At 47.3% G+C, this 22,400-nt stretch overlaps 1 protein-coding gene across 4 annotated transcripts in view; it reads right to left on the minus strand.

Moving 5' to 3' along the window:
• slc29a4a (solute carrier family 29 member 4a) overlaps positions 1-22,400 on the minus strand; it is a 67,885-nt gene that overhangs the window by 38,175 nt on the left and 7,310 nt on the right. For all 4 annotated transcript variants that reach the window (XM_055651071.1, XM_055651072.1, XM_055651069.1 and 1 more), the window contains exon 2: positions 279-492. In XM_055651071.1, the coding sequence (XP_055507046.1) occupies positions 279-453 (175 nt within the window). In that variant the 5' untranslated portion in view covers positions 454-492. The remainder of the gene's footprint in view (positions 1-278; positions 493-22,400) is intronic.

Raw genomic sequence — 22,400 nt, forward strand, 5'->3', positions numbered from 1 at the left:
CACAGTAGGGACACAATTTTTACATTTACACCAAGCCAATTAACCTACAAACCTGCACGTCTTTGGAGCGTGGGAGGAAACCGAAGATCTCGGAGAAAACCCGCGCAGGTCACGGGGAGAACGTGCAAACTCCGTACAGACAGCGCCCGTAGTCGGGATCGAACCCGGGTCTCCGGCGATGCACTCGCAGTGAGGCAGCAACTCTACCGCTGACCGAATGAAAGGGCAGGTACACACATGCAGACGGGACAGACACACACACACTCGGAGAGTTTCACCTGGTTCGTGGGCGTTGGACATGGCGCTGCCTTGCCGCTGCCGCTGCCTCTCCTTGATCTGGACCTCCTCCTCTTCCAGCGGATACCCGTCGAAGCTGAAGTTCATCACCACGTTGCCGTCGGGGGTGTGTGAGGGGGTACCGCTCCTGAACTGCTCTGTGCCCAGTGTTGCCATCCTCCTCCTCCACCGTCACCCACTCGGGCAAAACACTTTCTGCATTACAAATTGAAAACAAACACTTTCCACGTGTGCAGGAAGACACGGCAGATGCTGGTTTACACTGAAGACAGACACAAAACGCTGGAGTAACTCAGCGGGGCAGGCGGCATCTCTGGCCAGAAGGAATGGGTGACGTTTCGGGTCGAGACCCTTCTTCAGACTGAGTCAGGGGAGAGGGAGATACAGAGATAAGGAAGTGTAAGGTGTGAAACCAGAACAACGGGGATGGAGATCGAGGAGAATGTAGAATAGATCGTTGGGAGAAGGTAACGACAACTCAAACAGAGATAAAATGTAAACATAGAAACATAGAAATTAGGTGCAGGAGTAGAGGCCATTCGGCCCTTCGAGCCTGCACCGCCATTCAATATGATCATGGCTGATCATCCAACTCAGTATCCCGTACCTGCCTTCTCTCCATACCCTCTGATCCCCTTAGCCACAAGGGCCACACCTAACTCACTCTTAAATATAGCCAATGAACTGTGGCCTCGACTACCCTCTGTGGCAGAGAGTTCCAGAGATTCACCACTCTCTGTGTGAAAAAAGTTCTTCTCATCTCGGTTTTAAAGGATTTCCCCCTTATCCTTAAGCTGTGACCCCTTGTCCTGGACTTCCCCAACATCGGGAGCAATCTTCCTGCATCTAGCCTGTCCAACCCCTTAAGAATTTTGTACGTTTCTATAAGGTCCCCTCTCAATCTCCTAAATTCTAGAGAGTATAAACCAAGTCTATCCAGTCTTTCTTCATAAGACAGTCCTGACATCCCAGGAATCAGTCTGGTGAACCTTCTCTGCACTCCCTCTATGGCAATAATGTCCTTCCTCAGATTTGGAGACCAAAACTGTACGCAATACTCCAGAGGGCAGTCTGACTGGTGGGAGAACTGGGATGGGGGAGAGAGGGGAAAGCAAGGGCTACTTGAAGTTAGAGAAGTCAATGATCACACCGCTGGGGTGTAAGTTGCCCAAGCGAAATATGAGGTGTTGTTCCACCAATTTGCGCTGGGCCTCACAGTGACAATGGAGGAGACCCAGGACTGAAGACAGGCAGCTCGATTTGTTACTAACACCTATGAGAGGGAAGCGAGTGTCACCAAACCTCTGAATTCTCTGGGGTGGAAGGAACCCTCTCCATTCTTAAGGGGTTGGACAGGCTAGATGCCGGAAGATTGCTCCCGATGTTGGGGAAGTCCAGGACAAGGGGTCACAGCTTAAGGATAAAGGGGAAATCCTTTAAAACCGAGATGAGAAGAACTTTTTTCACGCAGAGAGTGTGGGAATCTCTGGAACTCTCTGCCACAGAGGGTAGTTGAGGCCAGTTCATTGGCTATATTTAAGAGGGAGTTAGATGTGGCCCTTGTGGCTAAGGGGATCAGGGGGTATGGAGAGAAGGCAGGTACGGGATACTGAGTTGGATGATCAGCCATGATCATATTGAATGGCGGTGCAGGCTCGAAGGGCCGAATGGCCTACTCCTGCACCTAATTTCTATGTTTCTATGTTTCTATGTTTCTCTCCAAGACACACGTGAAGCTCACCGTTTGACCAGTTTTTACAAAATGTTAAATGGTCAGCTCGACATAGATTACAAAACCTACACCAAACCCAAACCAATTAGGAGCAGACGAGGGCATTCGATCCAATTTGTGATCCCAGCTACAAAAGACAGATGTGTACAGCAATTCGTTCTTCCCCCGCATAATTAAAGCATGGAATAATCTCCACCCTACTATAGTTACCCAACCAGATGCAACTAAATTTAAAGTAGCTCTTTCTTCCCAACAACCCTTTCTGGCTCAAGCCCTCCCTTCACCTCCCTCCAGCTTAAGTTCCATTTGGAATATTTTGGAGGACCAAGAACCAAGAAAGGTCAGTGTGGGAATGGGAGGGGGAGTTAAAGTGCTGAGCAACCGGGAGATCAGGTAGGTTTCGGCGGACTGAGCGGAGGTGTTCAGCGAAACGATTGCCGAGCCTGCGCTTGGTCTCGCCGATATACAGGAGTCCACGCCCGGAACAGTGGATGAGGTTGGAGGAGATGCAGGTGAATTTCATCGTGGTCGTCCTCCCTACACCACTAGGTGGCAGTCGCGTCTCAGTTTGGAGCCATCGCGCTTCTAACATCAGGTGAAAAAGACTGGAGTGACTCAGCGGGCCACTCTGCAGAAGATGGACAGGCGATGTTTTGGGTCGGGACTGACAAAATAAATCTGGCACAGCGGCAGGAATCACGGAAGGGGAGCAGTGAGTGAGGGTCTCACAGAACCCCCCCAGTCAGAGAGGGGAATGGAACTTCTTCAAGACAAAGTGGACCTCTTCACTTTGAGCAGCTTTTGTAGAAGAGCAGTAATATTGTTCAGTTGCAGAACAGTTAGTTGAAAGGAGACACAAAGATGCTTTTAGTTTAGTTTAGAGATACAGTGCGGAAACAGGCCCTTCGGCCCACTGAGTCCGCACCGACCAGCGATCCACGCACACCAACACTATCCTACACACACACTAGGGATATTTTCCACACACACTAAGCCAATTAACCTGCAAACCTGTACGTCTTTGGAGCGTGGGAGGAAACCGGAGATCTCGGCGAAAACCCACGCAGGTCACGGGGAGAACGTACAATCTCTGTACAGACAAGCACCCGTAGTCGGGATCGAACCCGGGTCTCCGGCGCTGCAAGCGCTGTAAGGCAGCAACTCTACCGCTGCGCCACCGTGTCGGTGGTCAATGGTTAGCATGGACTTGTTCAACTGTATCATAATGTGCCAACTTCTATACTCAATACCCTGCCAGCATACCAAAAGATTTGTGTAGAAAGGGACTGCAGATGCTGGATTAAACTGAGGATAGACACAAAATATTGGAGTAACTCAGCGGGCCAGGCAGCATCTCTAGAGAGGAGGAATGGGTGGCGTTTCTGGTCGAGATCGGTCTGAAGAAGGGTCTCGACCCGAAACGTCACCCATTCCTTCTCTCCGGACATGCTGCGTGTCCCGCTGAGTTACTCCAGCATTTTGTGTCTGTTCCAAAACCTCTCATTAGATTGAAATTAACTAACCAGCTTTGTGTGTGTGCCATGATTTCTTAATGCTCATTTCTCAGTTATATAATAACATTTTTACCATATGCTTACTTTTTAAATTTAAAGACAAAATATTTCCACCATGTACTGGAATGCAAAGTGGAATCAATTTTAAATACATGCCGGTATTTATGATGTACATAAAAACATGCTTGCAACCATAGACAAGCTATTTTTTAAAAACTAATTAATAGACGGGTTGCTTATTAGTATGTAATGAGGTTACGATAACGTGTTCAAGAATGCTATTAAAATATTCCCCAAATTTAATTTTGGAATCTATAAAAACAGCAGAGGTTGAAGCCAACACATAATTAAGCTCGGAGTATTCGGAGTCATGCAGATTCATGCTGAAATATTCATTTTTATAGAATTTAAACGAGGTACAGATGCTATCCCTAATTATAGCATTGAATATGCATGCAAAGCAGTTGTTTGAGGCATCCATAGTTAATTAGCAAATAGGAATATTTTATTAATCTTAATTGACTTTGTGAGTTCTTGATATTTGGTTTAAATAATTATTTATTGTCGCCCAGTCTGAACAATTCGCAGGGGTACACAAAAATATATTTATACTTTTGCATTCGCAATACGGCCAATAGATTACTGAAAGCTTTAAAGAGTGGCTTTTTTTGACTGAATGATTTAAAGTCTGAAAGAGGGTCTTCACCTGAAACGTCACCCGATCCTTCTCTCCAGAGATGCTGCCTGTCCCGCTGAGTTAAGGGCGTGTCCCACTTGGGCGTCATTTGCGTGTCATTTATGTGACATCATTTAGGCGTTGTGAGGTCGAAGTGGGACTGGCCCTTAACTCCAGCGTTTTGTGTCTATCTTCGATGTAAACCAGCATCTGCAGTTCCTTGCTGCATATTTAACAGTTAACAAAGAAATACTGTGCACATTCTTAGATCTGAAAAAACATTTGGATTTACGTCATAAATGTAATGGGTAACGTGGTTCGTTAAAACCAGGCGGTAAACTTATCTATAAAATATTTCCAGTACTAACGCAGGAAGTACAAACCTATGCAGGAGAATTAGTAGCAGTGCATAAACTGATGCAGAGCATATAAAACATCATGCAAAAGGCAAATAGAAAAGTATTACTGTCTTATTTCAAATAATGGCATTCCCCATTTATTATTCATTAATGCACGTTCATTTTCAAACTGATTCTCGTTAGTCATTTTGATCTCGCTGATATATTCTTCTTTCGTACAGCCTAAAGTTGTAGAACAACTTGCTGAAACAGATTGTGCACGCCAGGTTGGTTGCATTTGTCGAAACAGGGCGGACCACGTGAAGGTTGCAATCTCCCACCCCAATCTTGTTGATATAATGAAGAGGAAAGCATCGAGTCACTAGTGTAAGAAGGGACTGCAGATGCTGGTTTAAGACAAAGATAGACACAGGAAGCTGGAGTAACGCAGTGGTTCAGGCAGCATCTCTGGAGAGAAGGAATGGGCCGAGACCCTTCTTCAGACTGGTTATGGATAAGGGAAACGAGAGATATAGTGCTACTTGGGTGGGGGAGGGTTAGAGAGAGAGAGATAGAGGGAGAGGGAAAGGGACTGCCGGGGCTACCTGAAGTTGGAGAAATCAATATTCATACCACTGGGCGGTAAGCTGCCCAAGCGAAATATGAGATGCTGTTCTTCCAATTTGCGTTTAGCCTCACCCTGACAGTGGAGGAGACTGAGGACAGAAAGGTTTGTGTAGGAATGCAACTCTGTGTAGGGAATAATTGATGTTTTGAGTCGAGACCCTTCACCAGACTGAGAGTCAGGGGAAAGGGAAAAAAGTTCAGGACAAATCAGAGTCGTGACTGATCTGAATTCATACAGATTGTGTACAGTGAAGAAAGCGAATGGTATGTTAGCTTTCATAGCAAAAGGATTTGAGTATAGGAGCAGGGAGGTTCTACTGCAGTTGTACAGGGTCTTGGTGAGACCACACCTGGAGTATTGCGTACAGTTTTGGTCTCCAAATCTGACATTATTGCCATAGAGGGAGTGCAGAGAAGGTTCACCAGACTGATTCCTGGGATGTCAGGACTGTCTTATGAAGAAAGACTGGATAGACTTGGTTTATACTCTCTAGAATTTAGGAGATTGAGAGGGGACCTAATAGATACTTACAAAATTCTTAAGGGGTTGGACAGGCAAGATGCAGGAAGATTGCTCCCGATGTTGGGGAAGTCCAGGACAAGGAGTCACAGCTTAAGGATAAGGGGGAAATCCTTTAAAACCAAGATGAGAAGAACTTTTTTCACACAGAGAGTGGTGAATCTCTGGAACTCTCTGCCGCATAGGGTAGTCAAGGCCAGTTCATTGGCTATATTTAAGAGGGAGTTAGATGTGGCCCTTGTGGCTAAAGGGATCAGGGGGTATGGAGAGAAGGCAGGTACAGGATGCTGAGTTGGATGATCAGCCATGATCATATTGAATGGCGGTGCAGGCTCGAAGGGCCGAATGGCCTACTCCTGCACCTAATTTCTATGTTTCTAATACAGATCAGTCTGAAGGGCACGCAGGGATGATCTATAATTGTTGGCTTCCTTGTGACATCTAGGTGCAAAATTAATAAGCGAAAATTATATACGTTGTTATACCACTTGATTTATTCAACTGAATCTGGGATTCAAGAGTCAAATCAATGTTCACATCTCCATAGCAAAATATAATCAGGACCAGGAGGTCAAACTAATCAAACTCAGCCAACTTTCAAATATTTTATCTCCCTTTCACAGCAGAAGGAACACTGAGGGAGATAAAGTAAATAAATCCTGGCTGAGTTGCTCCAAGTTTTGGTTCAAGGTTTAGCCGTATCTACTGTTTCACTGAGTTTGGCTAGTTAAAGTTGCTGTGGCTCTTTCCTTAGTCAAAGGGAATCTGTTCCTCGGAACAGAGAGGGTCCCGGAGTGGGGGGTGGGCCCCACCAAGAAGGAAGAGTAATGAACACTTTGTAACGTTGCCGGTGCCCTTTACGTGGCCACCCTTTGCATACCTTGTGGACGGTGTGCAAAACAAAGAACTTCACTGTGAGAGTCACATGTGATAATAATGTGGCAATCCACCAAGTGGACGGCACGGTGGCACAGCGGTACAGTTGCTGTCTTACAGCGCCAGAGACCCGCGTTCGATCCTGACCACGGGTGCTTGTTTGTACAGAGTTTGTACGTTGTCCCTGTGACCGCGTGGGTTTTCCCCGAGATCTTCGGGGTGTGTGTGTGTGTGTGTGTGTGTGTGTGTGTGTGTGTATGTGTGTGTGTGTGTGTGTGTGTGTGTGTGTGTGTATGTGTGTGTGTGTGTGTGTATGTGTGTGTGTGTGTATGTGTGTGTGTGTGTGTGTATGTGTGTGTGTCTGTGTGTGTGCATGTGTATGTGTGTGTGTGTGTGCGTGTGTGTGTGTGTGTTTGTGTGTGTGTGTGTATGTGTGTGTGTGTGTGTGTGTGTGTGTGTGTGTGTGTGTGTGTGTGTGTGTGTGTGTGTGTGTGTGTGTATGTGTGTATGTGTGTGTGTGCGTGTGTGTGGGTGTGTGTGTGTGTGTGTGTGTGTGTGTGTGTGTGTGTGCGTGCGTGTGTGTGTGTGAAGGGACTGCTGGTTGATGAGGATAGACACTAAAAGCTGCAGTAAATCAGCGGTACAGGCAGCATCTCCGGGGAGAAGGAATGGGTGACGTTTCGTGTCGAGAAGAAGGGTCTCAACCCGAAACGTCACCCATTCCTTCTCTCCAGAGATGCTGCCTGTCCCGCTGAGTTACTCCAGCTTTTTGTGTTGCCCTCCTTCAGCCTGATTGTAGTGGAGGGGGTGGGGGAGGGGGGGTGAGACTTTATTCAGTCTCGACCCGAAATTTATGGAGCGAAGGAATAGGTGACGTTTCGGGTCTCGAGACCCGAAACGTCACCTATTCCTTCGCTCCACAGATGCTGCCTCACCCGCTGAGTTGCTCCAGCATTTTTGTCTACCTTCGATTTTTCCAGCATCTGCAGTTCTTTCTCAAACGGATACTTGGAGTAGTTACCAAATGAGTCATCTCGCCAAAGCATCCAACCAAGTCATGGATGAGATTACAGTCTTGGAACAGATACATCAGTCTAAACGATGAAAGCCTTCGTCACAATTACAGCTCTGCCTGCAACTCATTGTAACAAAACACAAAGTTCTGTCGGAACTCAGCGGGTCAGACAGCGTCTGGGGAGGGATTGTCCGGCACGGTGGTGCAGCTGTCGTGTTGCTGCCTCACAGCGTCGGAGACCCGGGTTCGATCCTGACTACGGGTGCTGTCTGTACGGAGTTTTAATGTTCTCCCCGTGACCTGCGTGGGTTTTTCTCCGAGATCTTTGGTTTCCTCCCACACTGCAAAAATGTGCAGATTTGTAGGTTCAGCTCCTAGACTGTGAAACAGCCTCCCCTTTCCCATCAGAACTGCCCCCTCCATCAACTCCTTTAAGTCGAGACTAAAAACTTATCTATACTCCCAAGCCTTTCCTGACGTCCACTGAGCGAGGGCTATATGTATATATGTCTGTAGTTTGTTTGTTTATACTATTCTTATAACAAAAGTAAAGCACTTTGGCCAACGAGAGTTGTTTTTTAAATGTGCTATATTAATAAATGTGACTGGACTTGACTTGATTGGTATAACTGTGAATTGTCGCTGGTTTGTGCAGGATAGTGTTAGCATGCAGGGATCGCAGGTTGACTTTCCAGGTCTGCACACTTCTTCAGACTGGTTATAACAGCGGATGGAGTAGATGAGGCTGCCCAGGCAGTGCCCCTGAGAGTATTCGTGGCTGGCCATTACTGGTCCTGGGCAGCTTACAACCCAGCGGTATTAACATTGATTTCTTAAGTTTGAGAATAAGGAGTAAGCCATTTAGAACGGAGACGAGGAAACACTTTTTCTCACAGCGAGTGGTGAGTCTGTGGAATTCTCTGCCTCAAGAGGGCGGTGGAGGCCGGTTCTCTGGATACTTTCAACAGAGAGCTAGATAGGGCTCTTAAAGATAGCAGAGTCAGGGGATATGGGGAGAAGGCAGGAACGGGGTACTGAATGGGGATGATCAGCCATGATCACATTGAATGGCGGTGCTGGCTCGAAGGGCCGAATGGCCTACTCCTGCACCTATTGTCTATTGTCTATTGTCTATTGATTTCTCTAGCTTTAACTAAACCCTGCATTCCCTCTCTCCCTCCCCCCCATCACCCTAGTCATCCCACTGTTCGCATCCCGGTCTCCTTTCGTTATCACCTCATCCCACAGCCAACAATGGACCATTGTGGGCTCCACACACCCTTGGTCATCTATTGACGGTGTGGATTTGTTGTGGTTTTTCCTACCTCCAGTCCCTCCCCTCACCCTTACTCTGTCTGAAGGAGGGTCCCGACCCGAAACATTACCCCTTCCTTTTTCTCCGCAGTTGCTGCCTGACCCCCTGAGTTACTCCAATATCTTGCGTCTTATCTTTGATATAACCCAACGTCTGCAGTTGCTCGTTTCTACGCCACCTATCCACGTTCTCCAGAGATGCCGTCTGAGTCACTCCAGCACCTCGTGTCTTTTTTTTGTAAACTAGCACCTGCAGTTCCTTGTATCGTCCAATCTATCCTGGGTGGTGAGCTTCCCAATCCACCACTAGTTAAAAGACCTTTAGTATTATATTCAACTGTGTGATGATGACAGAGGGAGAAGGAGACATTTGGACAGGTACGTGGGCCAATCGCAGGCAGGAGGGACGGTACGGACAGGATAGGCTGAAGGGCCTGTTGCTCCACACTGTGTGTCAACTCTATGACTGGTACATGGATAGGATAGGTTGAGAAAGATAATGGGCAGGTGGGACAGTGTAGATGGGGCATGTGCGACAGTATGGGCAGTATGGGCTGAAGGGCCTGTTTCCACACTATGTGCCGACTCTATGACTGGTACATGGATAGGATAGGTTGAGAAAGACAATGGGCCAAATGCAGGCAGGTGGGACCAGTGCAGATGTCACATGTGGGACAGTATGGGCAGTATGGGCCGAAGGGCCTGTTTCCACACTGTATCGCTCTGTGACTCCAGCTTTTTTTCATTGATTGATTGATACAACATGGAAACAGTCCCGTGTGTAGGAAGGAACTGTAGATGCTGGTTTATACTGAAGATAGACACAAAATGCTGGAGTAACTCAGTTGCTCTGCAGACTTCAAAGGGCAACACTCACTGCGAGAGTCACTCCCCCGTTCTGCAGTATTGTTACAATCAACTACATGCTGTCAGCTCGTGGTGCAACAGATAGTGCAGATAGTGAATACTGTGAAACTTAGTGTTGCAGTTATGACACTCAAATAAGCGATGAGATGTGCAGGAAATTAAAAAATATATCTTCAATAAATAATGTTCCTGAATGTTGTACCCAGGGCAAAAACGTGATTAGTGCGGGTGTCAGAGATGATGGGGAGAAGGCAGGAGAATGGGGTTAGGAGGGAGAGATAGATCAGTCATGATTGAATGGCGGAATAGACGTGATGGGTCGAATGGCCTAATTCTGCTCCTATCGCTTATGATCTTATGAAAACTGAATGAATCTACCTCTGAGCAGGCATTAGACTTCACACTTTAGACACAGTGTGGAAACAGGCCCTTCGGCCCACCGAGTCGGCACCGTCCAGCGATCACCCTGTACACTAGCACTGTCTACACACTGGGGACAATTTACAATTTTTACCAAATCTAATTAACCTACACACCTGTACCTCTTTGGAACTAGAATGTTGCCTGGGTTTCAACAACTAAGTCACAGAGATAGGTTGAATAAGTTAGGTCTTTATTCTCTGGAGCGCAGAAGGTTAAGGGGGGACCTGATAGAGGTCTTTAAAATGATGAGAGGGATAGACAGAGTTGATGTGGACAAGCTTTGCCCTTTGAGAATAGGGAAGATTCAAACAGGAGGACATGACTTCAGAATTAAGGGACAGAAGTTTAGGGGTAATATGAGGGGGAACTTCTTTACGCAGTGGTAGCGGTGTGGAATGAGCTTCCAGTGGAAGTGGTGGAGGCAGGTTCATTGGTATCATGAACCTTAAAAATAAATTGGATAGGCATATGGAAAGAAGGGAATGGAGGGTTATGGTATGAGTGCAGGCAGGTGGGACTAAAGGGAAAAAAAAAAAAATTTGTTCGGCATGGACTTGTAGGGCCGAGATGGCCTGTTTCCGTGCTGTAATTGTTATATGGTTATATGGTTATATGGAGTGTGGGAGGAAACCGGAGCACCCATGTGGTCACAGGGCAAACTCCGTACAGACAGCGCCCGTAGTCAGGATCGAACCTGGGTCTCTGGCGCTGTGAGGCCGCAACTCTATCTCTACGCCATCGTGCCAGCCTCAACACAAATTAGTAGAAACAAGGAACTGCAGGTGTTGGTTTACACAAAAAGACACAAAGTGCTGCAGTAACTCAGTGGGTCAGCCAGCATCTGTGGAGAACATGGATATGAAGAAGGGTCCCAACCTGAAACGTCACCTATCCATGTCCTCCACAGATGCTGGCTGACCCGCTGAGTTACTCCAGCACATTGTGGCCTTTTGAATCAATCCTAGTGCTGGATTAAACGCAACAAAATGTTTATCAAGTACTGAGTTTTCTGCAGATCACACCTCCAATCATCTATATCTCACTAGACATCAATTAATTAAAAGTGTCTTACTCTCGTAACAGTGGCAGTGGTGTAATAATGGCCCGGATTTCAGGAAATTAGAATTACAACATTGATTGATTGCCAAATATTTGACAGCAAAATGTCCCTGTTAATCCTGCCCTTACACGCAGCCTTTTGTATCAGACAGTACGATGCCATTGTAATCACAAACCCAGCTCCCCGCCTCCTCCTTGCTAGTTCAGTCTGAAGTGAAACACAAAGTGCTGGAGGGACACAATGGGTCAGGCAGCATCTGTGAAGGGAATGGACAGACGATGTTTTGGGTTGGGACCCCACTTTAGCACTTTGTGTTTTATTCAAGATTCACGCAGCTGCAGTTCCCATCACCCCTCCTCGACCAATCACAGACTAGCCCCCACACCTGGCGGTGGCATACCTGACAGAGACCCCTTTTCAGACCAGTCCTTGGACCATTCGGATAAGTCTGAAGAAGGGTCTCTACCAGAAACGTCACCCATTCCTTCTTTCCAGAGATGCTGCCTGTCCCGCTGAGTTACTCCAGCACTTTGCGTGTTTTTTTTTTTTGCAAACCAACATCTGCAGTTCCTTGTCTCTAGTTCTAGACGCTGATGAAACCGAGCGAGAACGGCAAGACGTATTTGCTACCGGCGATGTTAACACTGGAACGAAAACAATTTGCCGCGGGCAATATTATTTTTAGAAACCAATATTTTGAATCCCTTCTCTCAGTAATCAGTACCTGTCCTCACTGCTCCATTTAGTCCAGTGGGCAGGATTGTTCTCCTGAGAGCAGTATTTTTATGCTGTCATTTATCAGAGTGATTTATACTGACAGCCGGCAAAGGGCTGCTTATGACACATTTATCCACCCGCGAACACTTCTGGGGCATTTTCTGAATTTGAAAAATGACTTCTCATGCCTCGATAGGTTGCTTTCAAAGATAAGGAGGGAAATTTGCCAAAATTCAGTGTTTGCTGAAGCAATACGATACAATACGATAGAACTTTATTGATCCCAGGAGGGAAGTTTGATGATAAATTAGTGAAGAGACATTCCAGTCAGACAGGGATTTTTGTGACAATCAAAATGAGATATTTTGATCAAACCAGCGTCATTTTTTCTTAACCGACAGCTCATGTTCCATGTAAACTTTCCTAAATGTACAAGAAATTTTGGGGGAAACTTTAATGAGTTTCGAGCTTTGGGATATAGAATGGAAACAGGCCCTTCGGATCACCGGGTCCACGCCGACAATAGATCGCTCGTTCGTGCTAGTTCCATATTATCCCACTTTCTCATCCGCTCCCTACACACCAGGGGCGATTTATAATGCTGCCTCCATCAGCAGCCTTCTTTTTAAATCAAAAAATGTATTTAATTATTAAAAAATAATATTTACACTACAATAAAACAAGCCAGAACCCAGCACCATAATACGATACAAACATATATCCATAATAGACTACTAGACAACTGTGATACAATCCTTGTATCTGGAGGATACATTCTACATCTACTATGTTAGCTTTCATTGCAAAAGGATTTGAGTATAGGAGCAGAGAGGTTCTACTGCAGTTGTACAGGGTCTTGGTGAGACCACACCTGGAGTATTGCGTACAGTTTTGGTCTCCAAATCTGAGGAAGGACATTATTGCCATAGAGGGAGTGCAGAGACGGTTCACCAGACTGATTCCTGGGATGTCAGGACTGTCTTATGAAGAAAGACTGGATAGACTTGGTTTATACTCTCTAGAATTTAGGAGATTGAGAGGGGATCTTATAGAAACTTACAAAATTCTTAAGGGGTTGGACAGGCTAGATGCAGGAAGATTGTTCCCGATGTTAGGGAAGTCCAGGACAAGGGGGTCACAGCTTAAGGATAAAGGGGAAATCCTTTAAAACCGAGATGAGAAGAACCTTTTTCACACAGAGAGTGGTGAATCTCTGGAACTCTCTGCCACAGAGGGTAGTTGAGGCCAGTTCATTGGCTATATTTAAGAGGGAGTTAGATGTGGTCCTTGTGGCTAAGGGGATCAGGGGGTATGGAGAGAAGGCAGGTACGGGATACTGAGTTGGATGATCAGCCATGATCATATTGAATGGCGGTGCAGGCTCGAAGGGCCGAATGGCCTACTCCTGCACCTAATTTCTATGTTTCTATGTTTCTATGATACAAACATATATCCATAATAGACTACTAGACAACTATGATACAATCCTTATGTAGGATACATTCTACACCCTGCGGAGCCCAGCGGTCCCGGAACTCCATCATCGTGCCCGTGGACACAAGGGCGTATTCCCTTTCTATCCGCATCCGGCCACGGACGTAACCCCGGAAAAGGGGCAGGGAACCGGTTCGGGTAGAGCACTCCACCGCCTGGCGCCTTCACTAGCGGATGGCCAGCTTGGCCATCCATCAGCAGCCTAGGCAGCACATTCCAGGCACCCACCCCCTCTGTCCTCAAGTCAAGTCAAGTCAAGAGAGTTTATTGTCATGTGTCCCAGATAGGACAATGAAATTTGTGCTTGCTGCAGCACAACAGAGCATTGTAAGCATGAATACAGAACAGTTCAGTGTGTCTATATGGCATAGACCATATATATATACACACACACACACACATAAATAAACAGATAAAGTGCAAAAGGCTATTATAGTTCGGAGTTTGTTTGATGGTGAGTTTAATAGCCTGCTGGCTGTGGGGCCCCACACACCCCAACGCACGTCCCACACACACACAGCACGGTGGTGCGCAGCGGGTGGAGCTGCTGCCGTACAGCACAAGAGTCCCGGGTTCCATCCTTACTACGGGTGCTGTCCGTACGGAGTTTGCACGTTCTCCCTGTGACCACGTGGGTTTTCTCCGGGTGCACCGGTTTCCACCCACATTCCAAAAATGTACAGGTTTGTAGGTTAAATGGCTTCTGTAAATTGTTCCCTGGTGTATAGGATGCAAATCTGGGGTAACTAGTGTAGGGGTGATGGTTGGTCCCTCAACCGTTTAGTTTAGTGATATAGCGTGGAATCAGGCCCTTTGGCCCACCAGCGGCCACCCGTACACGGATACTAGCCCTACCCACTGGAGACAATTTACAGAAGCCAATTAACCTACAAACCTGTACGTCTTTGGGATGTGGGAGAATACCAGAGCACCTGGAGAAAACCCACGCAGGTCATGGGGAGAACGCACAAAGCTCCGTACAGACAGCGCCCGTAGTCAGGATCGAACCCGGACCCTGGAGCTTACGGTTGCCAACTTTCTCCCTCCCAAATAAGGAACAAAAGGTCAAAATAAAGGACAAATTCCCGACGGCAATTCATTGACCGACTCGGCCGTGGCTGGGTGAATGATGAGTTGGCCCCGGGTGCTGGACTGTACACAAAGCTCACACCGGCGGGCCAGCGGAGGAGTTTTGGCCCGCGCGACATCGCTCGCAAAGTCCGGCGCCCCGTCCAACTCATGAACCGATGATCGGCCATGAGAAGGAGGGGGTGGTGGTGTCGTCCGTAAGCGAAGGTTCGAAGGCCGGACAGCTGGCTGGGCTGCCGACCGACGGGGCCACGGGCGAGGCGCGCTGCTGCTGCTGCACTCCATGGGCTGCACTACGTCGGGGCGGGTGAGGCGGGGCCGGACGCGGCGCTCCGACCCGACAGTCCCCTCGACCCGAGTAGTAGCGGTCAAATACGGGACAAGGGCGGTCCCGTACTAGACAAACCAACTTACATAGAAAATAGGTGCAGGAGTAGGCCATTCGGCCCTTTGGGCCAGCACCGCCGTTCATTGTGATCATGGCTGATCATCCCCACTCAGTACCCCGTTCCTGCCTTCTCCCCATATCCCCTGACTGTTATTTTTAAGAGCCCTATCTAGCTCTCTCTTGAAAGCATCCAGAGAACCGCCCTCTGAGGCAGAGAATTCCACAGACTCACCACTCTCTGTGAGAAAAAGTGTTTCCTCGTCTCCGTTCTAAATAATACGGGACAGTTGGCAACTCCACCCCTGCATCACCGTGTTCCTATTTGGGTTCCTGATGAAACGATGCAAGATGTGAAAACAAGGAGATAATCAAGAGGAGTGGCTCATCTGGTGGATTCTCTGTAATGAAGATACGGTAAAATGACTAAAGAAACAGTATTCCACACATCAAGTCAATAACCTTTCTCAAGCAGGCCTGGTAATTGGATTTGAAATGTCAGTAACCTTTTTGTTGGTTCCTTCTGCATTGAACATTTAAAGCAGGTTGTCAATGTTGCCATTGACTGTAGCAATGTGATAGATCAGTCTCATTATTTGTGTCTCCACTCAATGTTTAGCTGTAGTTTTAGTTTTGGACAATAGACAATACACAATGGGTGCAGGAGTCGGCCATTGCTCCTGCACATAGGCCCTTTCGAGCCAGGCCCCTTCGAGCCAGCACCGCCATTCAATGTGATCATGGCTGATCATCCACAATCAGCCATGATCATATTGAATGGCGGTGCAGGCTCGAAGGGCCGAATGGCCTACTCCTGCACCTAATTTCTATGTTTCTAATCAGTACCCTGTTCCTGCCTTCCCCCCATATCCCCATATCTTTAAGAGCCCTATCTAGCTCTCTCTTGAAAGCATCCAGAGAACCTGCCTCCACTGCCCTCTGAGACAGAGAATTCCTCAGACTCACCACTCTCTGTGAGAAAAAGTGTCTACTCCGCCATTCAATCATGCCTGATCCATCTTTCCCTCTCAACCACATTCTCCTGCCTTCCTCACATAACCCCGACACCCCTACTAATGAAGTATCCGCCAATCTCCGCCTTAAAAATATCCACTGACTTGGCCCCCACAGCCGTCTGTGGCAATGAGTTCCACAGATTCACCACCCTCTGACTGAAGAAATTCCTCCTCACCGCCTTCCATCTCATTCATCCTTCTTTGTAGTGATGTGTACTGTATTATTTCACGTATAGGAAGGAAAAAGTGTTTCCTTGTGTCCGTTCTAGACTTTAGAGATACAGCGTGGAAACAGGCCCTTTGCCCCACCCGTCCCCGCGCCGACCAGCGATCACCCCGCACGCTAGTACTATCCTACAGGAGTTGTTACAGGAATGTATACAAGTAATGGTCAACACTTCAGTCCTCAGGCATTGTAAACTCGAGCGGAGAGCATTTTAGACTTCAGAGATCCAGTGCGGAAATAGACCCTTTGGCCCACTGAGTCCGCGCCAACCAGCGTTCACCCAGTACACTAGCGCTATCCCACGGCTACCAAGATACGCACCACTGGGAAATAAAGCAATGGGATTAGAGCATTGCTTCTATAAGAGGCATTTACGTGAGTTGCCTATGACGCAAGTCAGGGAGTGCCTGTACTTTGCTGAAAATACCCCATGCTCAATCTGCACCTGAGGATGTCACCCCATTATCCAATCTGGTCAGCATTATGATTTTACTATTAATCTGATTACAGTGTCATAGAGTGATACTGTGTGGAAACAGGCCCTTCGGCCCAACTTGCCCACACCGGCCAACATGTCCCAGCTACACCAGTCCCACATGCCTGCACTTGGTCCATATCTCTCAAAACCTGTCCTGTCCATGTACCTTGGCAGTCACCAGGTACGTTGTTTAGTAGAGTGGACAGCCGCCGGTAAGAAGAAGTTGTTCCCGATGGTTAGGGCAATGGAGAGACCTGTAGCGCCTCCCGGATGGTAAGGGGGAAAACAGTCCATGGTTGGATGAGAAGAGCTTTTTTCTTGGCGATGCTGTGGCGCCCTCCGCAGGAAGCGCTTGCTGCCAGACTCAATGTAGGGGAGCGTGGTTCATTGGCTATATTTTGGGGGATTAGATCACCCCCTGTGGCAAGGGGATCAGGGGGTATGGAGAGAAGTGTCAGGTACGTGATACTGAGTTGGATGAAGAGGCCCTTATTGAATGGCTTGCAGGCTCAAAGGGCCAAATGGCCTACACCTGTCCCCTGCTTTCGCTTGGTCTATATCTCTCAAAACCTGTCCTGTCCATGTACCTGTCTAACTGCTTCTTAAACGTCAGGATAGTTCCAGCCTCAACTGCCTCCTCCGGCAGCTCATTCCGTACACCCACCACCCTTCTTTGCGTGGAAAAAGATACCCCTCAGATTGTTATTAAGTCTTTCCCTCGTCACCTTCAACCTATGTCCTCTGGTTCTCGATTCCCGATATATAACCATTTCTCTGCAGGTCTCGCCCGGACAGGGCTCGGATTCTTGCCGCTGGTAACTTGTGCATCTATCAGGCTGTTGCAATGAATCCCATGGGGACCCTTGAAATAAACAGAGTCCAGAGGTTGACAAGTGAGTAGAAAATCCAACTCCAAAACCATCAGCTGCAGAAGGCAGTGTGTTGCCTGGCAACGGCAGGAGTCTGAAGAGCCACTAATACAATGCTTGCTGATTGATAAAGGGAAATTACTGTAATTGCCAGAGTCAAGCTTAAAGAAGTAAAATTAAAATTATAAAGGACAAGCGCAGTATCTGGAACTAACCTCAGGGGCCTTTGCTGATTGTAGTCGCAGGCTGGCTGGCTGGAGGGGACAGGGAGATCAGAATGGAAACTCCACTGAATCCAATTTGTGGGCAATGGAAGAAATGTGGCTGAATATTTGATTGTAAGGAGGATTAGAGAGAGGGGGAGGAGAGGAGGGGGGGGGGGGGAGAGAGACCGAGAGATAGAGAGGAGAAAGTCGTACCTTGAGGAGATTTTGCATTGGACAGGACATAGGGTGCCACGGTGGTAGAGCTGCTGCCCCACAGGCACCCTGGTTCAATACTGACTACGGGCGCTGTCTGTACGGAGTTTGCACGTGCTCCCCTTGACCTGCGTGGGTTTTCTCCGAGGGAGCTCTGGTTTCCTCCCGCGCGCCAAAGCCGTGCGTGTTTGCAGGTTAATTGGCCTGGTGTCATTGTAGATTGTCCCGACTGCATTAGTGTTAGTGTGCGGGGATCGCTGGTCGGCACGGACTCACTCGGTGGGCTGAAGGGCCTGTTTCCGCGCTGTATCTCTAAACTAAACTAAAGTAAAAATGTGTAGGAAAGAACTGCAGGTGCTGGTTTATGTCGAAGAAGAACAAGAGGAACTCAGTGAAGGACAACTTCTTCAATGTTGGCATAACTTGGGGAGATTTCACAATGGAACAGACAAGATGTGTGAAACGTGTTTAAGAAGGAACTGCAGATGCTGGAGAATCGAAGGTACACAAAAAAGCTGGAGAAACTCAGCGGGTGCAGCAGCATCTAGGGAGCGAAGGAAATAGGCAACGTTTCGGGCCGAAACCCTTCTTCAGAGAAGATGTGAAAGGTGTCTGAAGAAGAAGGGGTTCAACCTGAAACACCACCCATCCTTTCTCTCCAGAGATGCTGCCTGTCCCGCTGGGTTACCGAGGGGGGATCTTGAGCTGAAGATTGAGGGGGGATCTTATAGAAACTTACAAAACTCTTAAGGGGTTGGACAGGCTAGATGCAGGAAGATTGTTCCCGATGTTGGGGAAGTCCAGAACAAGGGGTCACAGTTTAAGGATAAGGGGGAAATCTTTTAAAACTGAGATGAGAAAAACTTTTTTCACACAGAGAGTGGTGAATCTCTGGAACTCTCTGCCACAGAGGGTAGTTGAGGCCAGTTCATTGGCTATATTTAAGAGGGAGTTAGATGTGGCCCTTGTGGCTAAAGGGATCAGGGGGCATGGAGAGAAGGCAGGTACAGGATACTGAGTTGGATGATCAGCCATGATCATATTGAATGGCGGTGCAGGCTCGAAGGGCCGAATGGCCTCTACTCCTGCACCTATTGTCTAGGTTTCTATGTTACTCCAACACCTTGTGTCCATGTTACGTAATGTATGCGTTTCCTTGCCCAGGACTGGCTGGTTTAACCATCTGGTCGAGTGAATCTCTGGTCTGTGTTGTTTGCTGAAGGATGACAATTCCTATGTTTCCATCATTTTTCTTTCTCTATTTGTCAAATGTATTTGCCATCTGGATGAACACTGCAGTGAGAACGAGCCAGCTATTAAATATTTACCCACTCAATCCTCCCGTACATGTGGCCTGATCAATTGCAGAGGTTTGCTTTACTTCCGAGACGTGACTGAGAGTCAGGTAAATGATTGTTTTACTGATGTCATCGACTGATAGAGAGACACAGTGTGGGGAAACCGGGGCCCTTCGGCCTGACCCGCCCATGCTGACCAGGATGCCTCATATAGGTAGTCCCATTTGCCCGCATTTGGTCCATATTGTGGTCAGGTCGAGGGGAGTTCCCCCCCGCTATGGGTACCATATAATCCCGTGCTACCTGCTCCATGGTCAGATAGTCAGAGACTAAACAGTGGTTTGTCAGGTGAGGAGGGGGCTGTGGACCCCCAGCAGGACCAAACACAAATGTGTTTTAGATTTAGATTAGATTCCTTTATTTGTCATCCAGACCTTTCGGTCTGAACGAAATTTCGTTGCCTGCAGTCATACATATAATAATAAATAACAAAACACACAATAAACACAAATTAACATCCACCACAGTGAGTTCACCAGGCACCTCCTCACTGTGATGGAGGCAAAAGTTTTAAAGTCACTGTCTCTTCCCTCCTTATTCTCCCTCTGCGCTGAGGCGATCCAGGTTCATGTGTGTATATATTTATATGATGGTACTAGACTAAGTGGGACCCATTGGGTCCCATGTTCACATAGGAGGGCTGGTCCCCCGACGCAATATTCCACCTCTCCACCAATTCCACCTCTCCACCAATTACTGCAACCCAAACAACCATTTGCAGTGCATTTTTACTTCAACCCAAACAACCATTTGCAGTGCATTTTTACTTCAAACCAACCATATTTTCATTTTCAAACCACATTAAGGGCACTCACAGTTGATTAGACATGTGTTCAGTGTTATTCAGAGCTCAGAGAGACATGACCCTCTGACTTCCTCCATCTTGCAGTGACTGAGTGAGGCACACCACTTCCTGGTTTTATAGTCCCTCTCCCTCTCTCCAGCAGGGGCAGCAGAGAGGATGGCAAATTATTTAAAAACATTAATATCTCTCTGATTTTTCATCGATGGGAAAAATCCTCCAGTCCCGGAAGGCGGAGGGGGGCTCTGAGCGAGGTGGCCAAAAATGACGGCCATAGGTGGCGGCGTTCTCTCGGATATCGCAGCACAGCAAGCCAAAGCGGTCAAGATCAGACTTTTAGTAATATATAAATATGGACACACTGATCTGTTTTGTAGTAAATGCCTACTATGTTCTGTCTGCTGAAGCAAAGCAAGAATTTCATTTTCCTATCAGGGACACATGACAATAAACTCACTTGAACTTGAACTTGAACACCTGTCAAAGGGTGGATGAGCTCCTAGCGAGCCGACGGCCATCCACACTTCAGTAGAAGTTGCGATCATTGTCGCACACGGCATGGTAAGGAACGATGATGAAGCACACACACACACACACCAACATCTTACACTGCCAGCGGCGGAAGTCCGCAGGAACTGGAGGACGGAGATGTGCCGTGCGTCCGTCACCGTTCCCGCCGGAAACCAACGCCGCTGCGTCGCTAATGTTTATAACGATAACGAATGAATGAATGAATGAATGAATGAATGAATGAATGGTCCATATCGCAAGAAACCTTTTCTTGTCCAAGTGTCTTTGATATGGTGTTTCAGAAGGAACTGCAGATGCTGGAAAATCGAAGGTAGACAAAAGTGCTGGAGAAACTCAGTGGGTGCGGCAGCATCTATGGAGCGAAGGAAATAGGCAACGTTTCGGGCCGAAACCCTTCCGGGTTTCGGCCCGAAACGTTGCCTATTTCCTATTTATAACCACATAACCATATAACAATTACAGCACGGAAACAGGCCATCTCGGCCCTACAAGTCCATGCCGAACATATTTTTTTCCCCTTAGTCCCACCTGCCTGCACTCGTACCATAACCCTCCATTCCCTTCTCATCCATATGCCTATCCAATTTATTTTTAAATGATACCAATGAACCTGCCTCCACCACTTCCACTGGGAGCTCATTCCACACCGCCACCACTCTCTGCGTAAAGAAGTTCCCCCTCATATTACCCCTCATTTCATCGCCTATTTCCTTCGCTCCTTAGATGCTGCCACACCCGCTGAGTTTCTCCAGCACTTTTGTCTGTCTTTGACATGTAGTTACTGTACCTGCTTCAACTACCTCTTCTGGCAAAGGTAGACACAGAGTGCTGGAGTAACTCAGCAGGCCAGGCAACATCCAGAGATGCTGCCTGTCCCCGCAGAAAATATTCCTTCTCTCCAGAGATGCTGCCTGTCCCCGCTGAGTTACTCCAGCACTTTGTGTCAATCTTCGGTGTAAAACCAGCATCTGCAGTTCCTTCTTTCACATTGATTCTGTTATCTACTCTGACACATTTCTTCAGACATCCTTCCTCCTCCGACAGCTGGTTCCACATACCCACCACCCTCTGTGCGAAGAGGTTACCCCTCAGGTTCCTATTAAATCTACCCCCCCCCCATCCCCCTCACCTTAAACCTATATGGTTTACGGGAGGTAAAACAACAAAAACAGACTTGGTTGGTAGTCCCCTTTCTGCGGAGTTTAATGTTATAATAGAGCGATTGTTCCTATTTTCTTTTTCTTTCTTTTCTAGGGTCTACTTTCTCACTTTACTTCCTTCTCTAACTTCTTTTCTAAGGGGCTTTCTTTTCCCAACACTCTCTTGCACTTCACGACTCTTGCGCACTTTCTTTACTTTCTTTACTTCTATCTTTTTCTTAAAGCTCCAAAAAAAAAAGAATTAAGATATATGTGTTGTGTAGTATTGTAATTTACCGTACTTCTAATTTTAAAAAAAAAATTAAAAAAAAAACCCTATATGGTTTACAATTCCCCTGCTCCGGGCAAGAGACTCCTGTGCTTCTACCCGATCTATTCCTCTCGTGATTTTGTACACCTCTATCAGATCACCCCTCATCCTCCTGCGCTCCAAAGATTAGGATCCTAGCCTGTCTAACCTCTCCTGATAGCTCAGGCCCTCGAAATCCTTTTGAAGTCTTCTCAGTCCCCTTTCCAGCTTGACACCATCTTTCTTATCACATGGTGCCCCCACAACAGAACACAATATTCTAAATGCCACCTCACCAATGTCTTATA

Source organism: Leucoraja erinacea, chromosome 20 (genome assembly GCF_028641065.1).
Source record: "Leucoraja erinacea ecotype New England chromosome 20, Leri_hhj_1, whole genome shotgun sequence".
Classification (NCBI taxonomy): domain Eukaryota; kingdom Metazoa; phylum Chordata; class Chondrichthyes; order Rajiformes; family Rajidae; genus Leucoraja; species Leucoraja erinaceus.